The following is a 9,326-nucleotide window of genomic DNA, read 5'->3' on the forward strand; positions in this document are numbered from 1 at the left end:
CGCGACGCGGCATGGAGCCGGCCCGGGAGCCCCCGGCGCGGACCCGGCCGCCGCCCCCCGCAGCGCGTCCCCCACCCGCTGCACCCAGGCCGCGCTCTCCAGCAGAGGCGGAGGCCCGCGGCCCGGAGGGGCTGCTCCGGCGATCTGGGTCGGGCTACGAGGGCAGCACCAGCTGGAAGGCGGCCTTGGAGGGTAAGCGCCCAGCCCTCCAGCCCCTGGATCCGCGACCTGGGACCCAGGAGTTGACCCGAGTCACCTTGAGCACTTTCGCGAAGGAGAGGGCAGCCTGGGACCCGGAGGATTCATTCATTTCAGGACAGGCAGATGTCACTATGTGGAAGGGGAGGGAGACTACTGCAACCTTGATTCTGCCTTTGCTGCTAACTCCCTTTGACCTTGGAACAAGCTTTATGCTCTGAGCCTCAGTTGATTCTGGTGAGGTACTCAGTTATGGTCCCGCACGCACCTGTCCTGCACTTTGAGTGGCAGCCTGAATCCATACCAGTGAAAATGCATTTGGTCTGGTAACAAAGTGTGGTGCCCAGAGATGGCACCTGCACCCTGTGGGTGTGGGAGGGATGCACTGGTGGTGATGGGTTCAGGTGTGGAGGAATTCCCCAGAGGCTCTTCCTAGCAAAGTAGGGGTCCTACCTACCCTTCCCAGTCATACTGGCTTAGGGAGTGATCACTGGCTCTCCAGGAGGCAGTAACCAAAGTGGAGGAGGAGATTTCAAGTTCACAAGCTCTGGTTGGAAACTTGTGTTGGCTGCCAGCGAGTTGGTTGGTATGCTGTGTGGGAGATGCTGGAGTCAGCCACAGAGAAGGGTGGCTGCCAGATGCTTCACAGACTCCTAGTACCTTGGTCAGAGGAGGTTGTGGGAAGCACTAACCAGGGACAAGAGAGTCAGAAAGGGAGTCTTCCTGGAATAGCCTGGAATAGATAGGGAAGGGTGCACCAGTTAGTCCAAGAAATGACTGCAGAAACTAGCTATCCCTTGTGGATAACTGAACCCTAGGATGCTTATGTGGCCATGGGGGTGTGAATCTGAAGGGGCCAAATGTGAAGGACCACCCAGGTCAGGTTATGGAGATTGGACTTTGTTGTGAAGGAGCTGTTGAGGGACAGTGGGTCTGTATGAGGAAGACCTTTGACAGAAGGCAGGTCGGTGAGAGAGGTGGGGTAGTGATCTGGAAGGGTCATAGCCATCACCTGTGCCCAGGCAGGTCATGGGGCTGCAGAACATGAAGGACCTTTGGCTGAAGGTTGTGGGGCGGGGCAGGGCACTGCCAGGAGAGGGCTGTGCAAACTCAGGGGAAGGTCCACAGTGATTAGGAACCATGGAAGCAAACATCATTTCTCTAAGTGTAAGGATATTACTGAAGGGCACTAGCTCCAAAGCTTGGGTAGAATAAAAGCCAACCACCCCCTCTTGAAAGGATGTTTCTGGTTGGTGGCTGGGTTTTCCCTGTGACCTAAGTTTGCCCATACTCAAGATATTTCTTGATGTTACTCCCTCCTGCAGGCTGTATTTCTTCATTCTTTTGTAAGCATTCAGAAGGGTCTGCTCTGCCTAACCTTTACCCTTCCCCCACTGGGTGGGGCTATTTCAAGGCTGTGTGACTGACTGGCTCCAGTTACATCTCTAGCCCTGAACTCATTGGGATGTTGTCCTTTCTACTGTCTATGTGACTGGCTGACCCTGACCATCAGCTGAAGAAGAAGCTACACACTGGGCATGAGGAAAGTGATAAGAAGCTCTCTCTGGGTTCTGGGTCCAGTCCACCCCCCTGCTTGGCATTTTCCTACAGTCTAGCCTTGTCTTGGGTGAACTGGTCCTCCTCTTTTGTCCTCTGGTGTGCATAAGAGCTATACCCCTCCCCAATGGTTCTGGAGTGCTCAGCATCTTGATCTGCTGACTTTTCCACCAGACTCTTATCTCTGTTGGTCCTCTGAGGGTCTCCTGGGTAACCCTTGTGTGCTCCCCTGTCTTCTATCCTAAATGGGGAACTCATAGACTGGGATTGGGCCTCATTAGTTGCGGCTGTGTGGGGTCTTTGCACTGGCTTCCATATTGATTCATTCTTTCAACAGTGTCAAGACATCACCCTAGACCCTAGGCACATCCAGCCCTTATAGAGATCCTAGAACAGGGGCTGATCAGCCTGGTGAGGTACAAATAGCTGTGCCTGGTAAGGCTGAGCCTCTGCCACCATGGGCTGTCAGGCTTCACTCATTTAAGCCTCATTTTTTTCATCTACTGAATCAGGTCATGATTTCCATCTCCCAGAGCTAACCAGACAACAGTCTGGAATGTAGGTTCTGTTGTGGTGACTCCTTTTCCCAGCTTTGTGGACACAGCACTCTGCAGCCTGGCTGAAGAGTTCAAGGAACAAGGGTGACTAGCTACTCAGTTAGAGTCCTTTCCCCTCCTCTGTTGTCCTTGAAGCTATTCCTTCACCATACTTCAGTGTACAAAATGACACCCTGGATGGGTGAGGGACCTGCTAGTCCTGGGGCCTAGTGGGCTTGTAGCCTCTGCTTTAGTCTGGCACCTGTCTAGAGAGCAAGGCAGAAGCTTCTCAGCCATTCAAGCTGAGCCCCCAGAGGTCCCTGTACCCAGCTCTTACTTTGCCCCCAAGTAGATGTCAGGCACCCATAGGGCTGTGTGGCCCTTAGTCATTCACTTAACTCTCACCTTGGTGGGGTGGGTCAGGATGGGAGAGGACATGGAGACTGGGAGTCTTAAACATCTCACCCGAGGACGCACTGTAGCTGCTAACAACATGAAATCCATGTGAGAGCCACCTCAGGGCCCTTTGACCTGAAAAGCTCTTCTTTCCTGTGTGATCAAGGACATTGGGCTCAGAGAGGCTAACTGGAGATAATCCATTTGCCCTTCCTGAACACACAGCTCTCTTCCTCTGGCTCCTTAGAGGAGCCTGCTACCCCCAAGGAGAGGCAGCTCTTCCCTCTTCACAGGTTGAGGGAATTGGAGACCTTCCGTCAGAAAGCTGAGGTCCCAGGTCTAGAAGACTATCCTCAGTTGAACAGTTAATTAGCTTTATAAACAGAGGCCAGACAGGGGTTGGGCTGATGAAGGCTCCTTTCCCTGTGGGTATGAGTCTGTCCTTCCACCTGAGGCTTAGGTGAAAGGCTGGTAAAGGTGACCTGGAGTGCCCTGCTGGGGTCTGGAATCCCTGAAGGTGATTCAAGGTGTGGCTATTTCTGGTCTTGGGGCTGGGAGAGGGGCAAAGTGTTCTGGGGTAAGGGAGAGGGGACAGAGTGACTCTGTACCTCAGGCTATAGATTTCCCAGTGGTCACCCATTCTGAATTTTTAATGTTGAAAGTTTTTTGATTAGGTACAAACCCACAACTTCCTGATCAAAACCACACACATGCATTTGGCAAAAGCTACCTAAAATTTTAAAATTACCAAGCTCCACATTTGAGTGTTTTTAATAGTCAGGATTATGTTGCTGAGGCTGTGCTGCAGATGGTGTAGATGTCAGCCATGGACCTTTGTTGGGATATGGATGTGAGGATGATGGGAGATTTTCCGGGCCTAAAGAACCAGTTATTTTTCAGTTCCTTCTAATATTAGGCTAAACCACACACACATTTAGAACTTAAATAACCCGCACCTGTAAACTCTAGCTAATGTGGAGCATTGCATAGTGGAATAATTATTGAGTTAGGTGCTTGTTAGAAGTTGAACTGTGCTGGATGTGGTGGCATATGCCTTTAATCCCAGCACTTGGGAGGCATAGGCAGGTGAATCTCTGTGACCTCAAGGCCAGCCTGGTCTACATAATGAGTTCCAGGCCAACTGGGGCTACAGGGAGACCCTGTCTCAAAAAGAAAAAAAAAAGTTGAACTGTGTTCACACTGAAGGAGCCATGGTGAATCCTAACTTCTAGGACAGACTGTGACCTTGGATGGAAATATAATCCTGGCAGATATAATTAGATAGGAGGCCAGACTGGAGTCAGTGGGCCCTAATCCAGGATGAACTAGTGTCCTTAGATGTACACAGTACCTGGAAGGTCATGGGCTAACTAAGATTGAGGTTGGAGTAAGCCGCTGAATGCCAAGGATTTTCATCAACGCACCAGGAGCCAGGATGAGCCAAGCAAGGCCTCCCTGAGGACTTGGGAGACAGCATGGCCCTGACAACACCTTGAGTTTAGACTTCTGGTCTTCAGAAGTAAGAGGATCCATTATTGTTGAAGCTACCCAGTTGGCACTTGGTTATGGAGCTCTAGGAAACCAATGCCATGTTGACTTGGATTGTCTAGCCCCAGGCCTCTGGGAGGGCAGGTATTGAGCAGTGCGTTGGGATTCTCAAGGTGTCCTTCCTTTGTCCACAGTGAATTGTCTAGAGAGATCATCCCTGTGAAGGAATGAAAAGGTCCTTCAGTTCTGATGATGGGGATATATATGCACATAGCCCCTTTCCACTCAATTCCTACAACTCAACTGAATTTAAGGCTGACCAAGGATATTGTCATTCAGTATAGCTAAATTCCCCTTATATGTTTTGAGTTCTAATCTGTATTGTACAAGGCAATAGCCCAATGTTGTTTTATGGAATCCAATCGAATTCAGCACAGTTCTTACTCCAAAGGAGCCTAGGGCTGGCCATCATAGAGATGGTACATAGAGGTCACCATGTTGGGCACAGTTCTAAGCTCTATACATTACCCCGTCAGCATCTACCGGGCATTGGCACCAGAATCCTCCATCAGACAAAGAATCAAGGATGCTCAAATGCCTGAGATAAAATGGCATATTTGCATAGAACCTGTTCACATCTTCTTGTATGCTTTAAACTTCTCTAAATTCCCAACACTACCAAATATAATGTAAATGTTATGTACTTACTTTTTATACTGTACTGTTTGAGGAAAAATGGGGGGCTCAGAGACTTTGTCAAGTGTCCTCATCCAGAAAGGGACAGAGTGTGGATTTGAACCTGGGTGAGGTGGTTTCAGATGTGTTCTCATCCTCAATGTGGAAAGGGCTCTAACACACATGTTTGAAAAGGGGATAGGTAGGTGTGTGAGGACTAGAGGGAAAGGGTGCACAGCAGTGTGCTCACCACTGTAGCACTGTGCAGCTCCAGGAGACACAGACCATATTGTATCTACTACTGAGGACAGCAAAGCAGAAAGAGCCCAGTCTTCCAGGGCAGTCTTGACCCTCCTCTTTCACACTGCTCGAAGCCACCCATCCAGACTTCTGATGGAGGCAAGAATAGACTCCGGGGGCACCTCAAGGTAGATTCCTGAGGGATCCCAGCATAGACCTCCCAAGGAACCCAGTGTAGATCTCTGCAGGACCCAGCATAGACTCCTGGGTGAACAGAGTGCAGATTCCTGGAGGATCCCAATATAGGCTCGTGGAGACCCAGTATAGACCCTTGGAGGAACCAAGTACAGACACTTGGAGGGCCCCACAGCAGACCCCTGGTGGAGCCCAGTGTAGACCCCAGGAAGAACCCACTATTAGATGCTAGTGTAGCCTAGTGTAGACTCTGGAGACACTCAGCGTAGACTCCATTGGAGTTTAGTATAGACCTCCTGAAGAACCCAGCTTCGTCCCCTGGAGGAGTTCAGAATAGATTCCTGGTAGAGGACGGTGTAGATACCTTCAGGAGCTAAACAAAGATCCCTGAGGAACCCAGAGTGTTTCTGGTGGAGTCTGGCACAGACCTTGTTCAGAGGAACGATTCCAAAATGTTTGCTGGGCTTACAGGTCTAGACGACTGACTGAATATGTTTTCAGTCTCTTTTCCTTTAGAAGCCTGTTAGTAAACAGTAAAGAGATATTTTAAATGCCGATAACAGTAAGAACTGGAGATAAGAACTTGTGACACAATGGATGAATGGTAACTAACTTCAGCCTACCTATTCTAATAGCCCATCCCCATCTGTGATAGGAACTTGAGGTGAAATCTCTCAAGAGTCAAGGCCTCTCTGTACACCACTAGATTAGGAGCAAGCCTTGGAGCCCACCTTTGCAAACTGAGTGTGGAGGACAGTCTCTCAGTCTTCTTAGGAGCCAAACCTATATCCTCCTCACCCAGGAGAAAACAGAAGAGCCTCCTCCAGGGGGTCTCCAGTCTCCCCTGGAGGAAAAAGCTAAGGAATTTATCAGTCAGCCCCAAGGGTCAGCACATCCAGATCCTCCTGTCATGCCTCCCACAGTTAACACTGGACTCAGAGGCTCCAATGAACTCCTCAGTCCTCCTGCCTTAGTCGTGAACAACAACCAAGCATCTCCAGGAACCGGAATAAGTGTTCTGAAAGAAGCAAGACTCCACAGGGAGGAGAGAATATTCTTCCCACCTCTCCTTTTGCCTGAACAACTCCCTAGGCAGTATCTTCAGAGAGAAGAGTAAGAGAAAATATTACATCACTAAAAGAAGACCAGGCTGCATCAGGCATGGTAGAGCACGCCTTTCATCCCAGCACTCAGGAGGCAGAAGCAGGCACATCTCTGTGGGATTAAGGCCAGTCTGGTCTACAAGTTCCAGCCAGCTGGGGCTACAGGGAGACCCTGTCTCAAAAAACAAAAACAAAAGCAAAAACAACAACAACAATAGAAGAAGAAAGAAAGAAGGGATGAAAGAAACACACAAATATCTAAACTGAAACACCTCCAAGGATACTATAAAACAAGCGATAATGATAAAAAGAAAATGGAAGACAATAGGCATTGGTACGTGCAGAACCTGGGACCCTCCTGTGTTGCTGGTAAAGATGTAAAGTGGGATAGTCACTGTGGAAAATAGTTTGGAGGTTCCTTGGGAAGTTAAACAGTTTACAGCTCATAATCCATCATCCAGGGAAGTCAGGGCAGGAGTTCAAGGCAGGAACCTGGAGGCAGGAGTTAAAGCAGCGACCACAGAGGAACACTGCTTACTGGCTGGCTTCCTCTGGCTTGCTCAGCTACCTTTCTTGTACAGCCCATGCTCACCTGCCTAGGGGTAACACTGTCCACAGTGGGCCGGGGGCTCTCATATCAACTAGCAGTTAAGAAAATGCCTCACAGACATTGCTACAGGCAAATCTGATCTGGGAAATTCTTTAGTTAAGGTTCTTTCTTCCAGATGACTCTAGCCTGTGTAAAGTTGTCAAAAACTAACCAGCACAGAGGAATTTGTGGGTAACAGGGGCGGAAAATCAGAATGGTGGTCTGGAAGTGTTTCTTAAACAGCAGGCATCACAGTCAATGTGAGGACTGCTTCCACCCCACAAGGCTCTCACTATTAGGACTTGGGGGTAATAGTGGGGGCTGGCTACAGGGTGGCAGTGATACTGACCCTTTGTCTTCTCCTCAGACACTACCACACGGCTGCTGCTGGGGGCCATCGCAGTCCTTCTGTTTGCCATCCTGGTGGTGATGAGCATCCTGGGTGAGTGTGTATGTTGGTACATGTAGTTTTCAACAACGTGGTTTCTGCACCCTAGTCCCACATATAGCTACCTAGGTAAAGAAAGGTTTACCACATACAGGAATTCAGTAGAGGAGGGGGCCCAGTAAATCGGAAATAAAGTGTTGGGCTGTCAGTGGCATCTTAGTCTAAAATAATTTATTCCTACATGGGCTGGACATGTCCCTTCATGGGCTGTGCAGGTCAGGTAGCAATGGTATCTAGATATGAGTTCATGAATGCCGTGGGAATTCAGAACAGACTCTTGAGGCTGGGCAGGCAGTGCTTCTTGGAGGTTATAATTCAGAGAATGGGACTTTAAATATCATTCATTCAACAAACATTTGTTAAACCTCCATACAGGTAAGACTCTAGACTAAGGCATGGTGGCTCACGCCTTTAATCCCAGCACCTAGAGGGCAGAGAGACAGACAGACAGAGAGCAAAGAGAAATATTGGTCCTACTATTAGGTAGACAAAGGAGGGCAGAAACTTTTGCTGCATCTGTTGATTCTTGGGTATATTCAGCTCAAAATAATCCTTATGCCAAGGGTCATATTTTTTATTATTTTTGTTTTATGTGTATGAGTGTATTACCTGCATATATGTAAGTGCACCTGTGTTGTGTAATGCCTGTGGAGGTCAGAAGAGGGAGTCAGATCCCTTGGAACTGGAGTTATAGATGGTTGTTAAACCTCCATACAGGTAAGCATGCCATGTGGGTGCTGGGATTTGAACCCGAACCTGGGTCCTCTGGAAGAGTAGCCAGTGCTCCTAACAGCTGAGCCATCTCTCCAGCCCCCAAAGGGCTACATTTTGGGATGACAGATTCTGAATGCTATCACGGAAACAGACCGTTCTAAGGGGAGAGGCCTGCAAACATGGAGCATTGTGTGGGACGGAATGGCTTAAAGAGTGAGCCAGGACAGGTGAGGTTTTATGAAGAGGTGATGTGGCGGCTCTTGAGAGACTTCTGGCAAAATATGACACTTCTGCAGCGTTTGCAGAAGTGATTTTTGTTCTCTTGGCTGGCCTTGAATTCCCTATGTTGTTGAGACTCGCTTTGAACTTCTGATCCTACTGCCTTCACCTCGGGTGCTGGGATTAAAGGTATGTGTTATACACCTGGTTGAACTGGTGTATGTGACCATGCATGATTTATGTGGTGCTGGAGATCAAACCCAGGGCCTCGTGTATGCTAGGCAAGCACTTACAGCCTTGCTACATCCCCAGCCTCCTGGTTTCAATCTTTAAAGAGACCAGGAGTAGGCTAAATGGCCCCCAGAAAGTCCTTGCTTAGTAAGCAAGGGGATTCAATGTTTGGAAATGGGTAGAGTGGTCCCTGGGGCCAGCTTGGCTTTACCTAGAATAATGGTTACAGATGAAATCACCTTCCTTTTATCCTACTTCTGGGTTGGGAGGTCAGGCAATATGTAGACACAGCATATTGTGATTCCAGAAAAGCTCAACAAAGTCTCTCATCTCAGAAGATCCCACAGAGGGGCAGGTAAACTGTAGCCACACCTGGTCAGTACACCCTAGTGGACTTGGGTCTTAATGAATAGATGTACTCAGAGAATGGCCACATAGTGGTAGGTCCCCAGGGAGGATGGTATATATCCTTGAGTGTTACTTTTTTGTTTGTGCTTTTGAGACAAGGTCTCCCTGTAGCCCCAGCTGGCCTGGAACTTGCTGTTTAGACCAGGTTGGCCTTGATCTCATGGAGATCTGCTTGCCTCTGCCTCCCAAGGGATGGGATTAAAGGTATGAGCTACCATGCCCAGTTCCCATGGTATGTTTTTGACCCTGTCTTATGCTACCTTTTTAAGAAAGATTTGTTTTTATTTTTATTTTACATGTATGAGTGTTTTGCTTGCATATATATATAT

The 9,326-nt window shown here is 48.7% G+C and overlaps 1 protein-coding gene across 1 annotated transcript in view; it reads left to right on the forward strand.

The window, feature by feature from the left end:
• Positions 1-11: 11 nt before the first annotated feature.
• The window catches only part of Clec2l (C-type lectin domain family 2 member L), a 16,079-nt gene continuing 6,764 nt past the window's right edge, over positions 12-9,326 (forward strand). The window contains exons 1-2 of the mRNA XM_008823497.1: positions 12-192; positions 7,345-7,419. Coding sequence (XP_008821719.1) covers positions 12-192; positions 7,345-7,419 — 256 coding nt within the window. The remainder of the gene's footprint in view (positions 193-7,344; positions 7,420-9,326) is intronic.

The sequence above is a fragment of the Nannospalax galili genome, unplaced genomic scaffold (assembly GCF_000622305.1).
Source record: "Nannospalax galili isolate Female #2095 unplaced genomic scaffold, S.galili_v1.0 scaffold307, whole genome shotgun sequence".
Lineage (NCBI taxonomy): Eukaryota > Metazoa > Chordata > Mammalia > Rodentia > Spalacidae > Nannospalax > Nannospalax galili.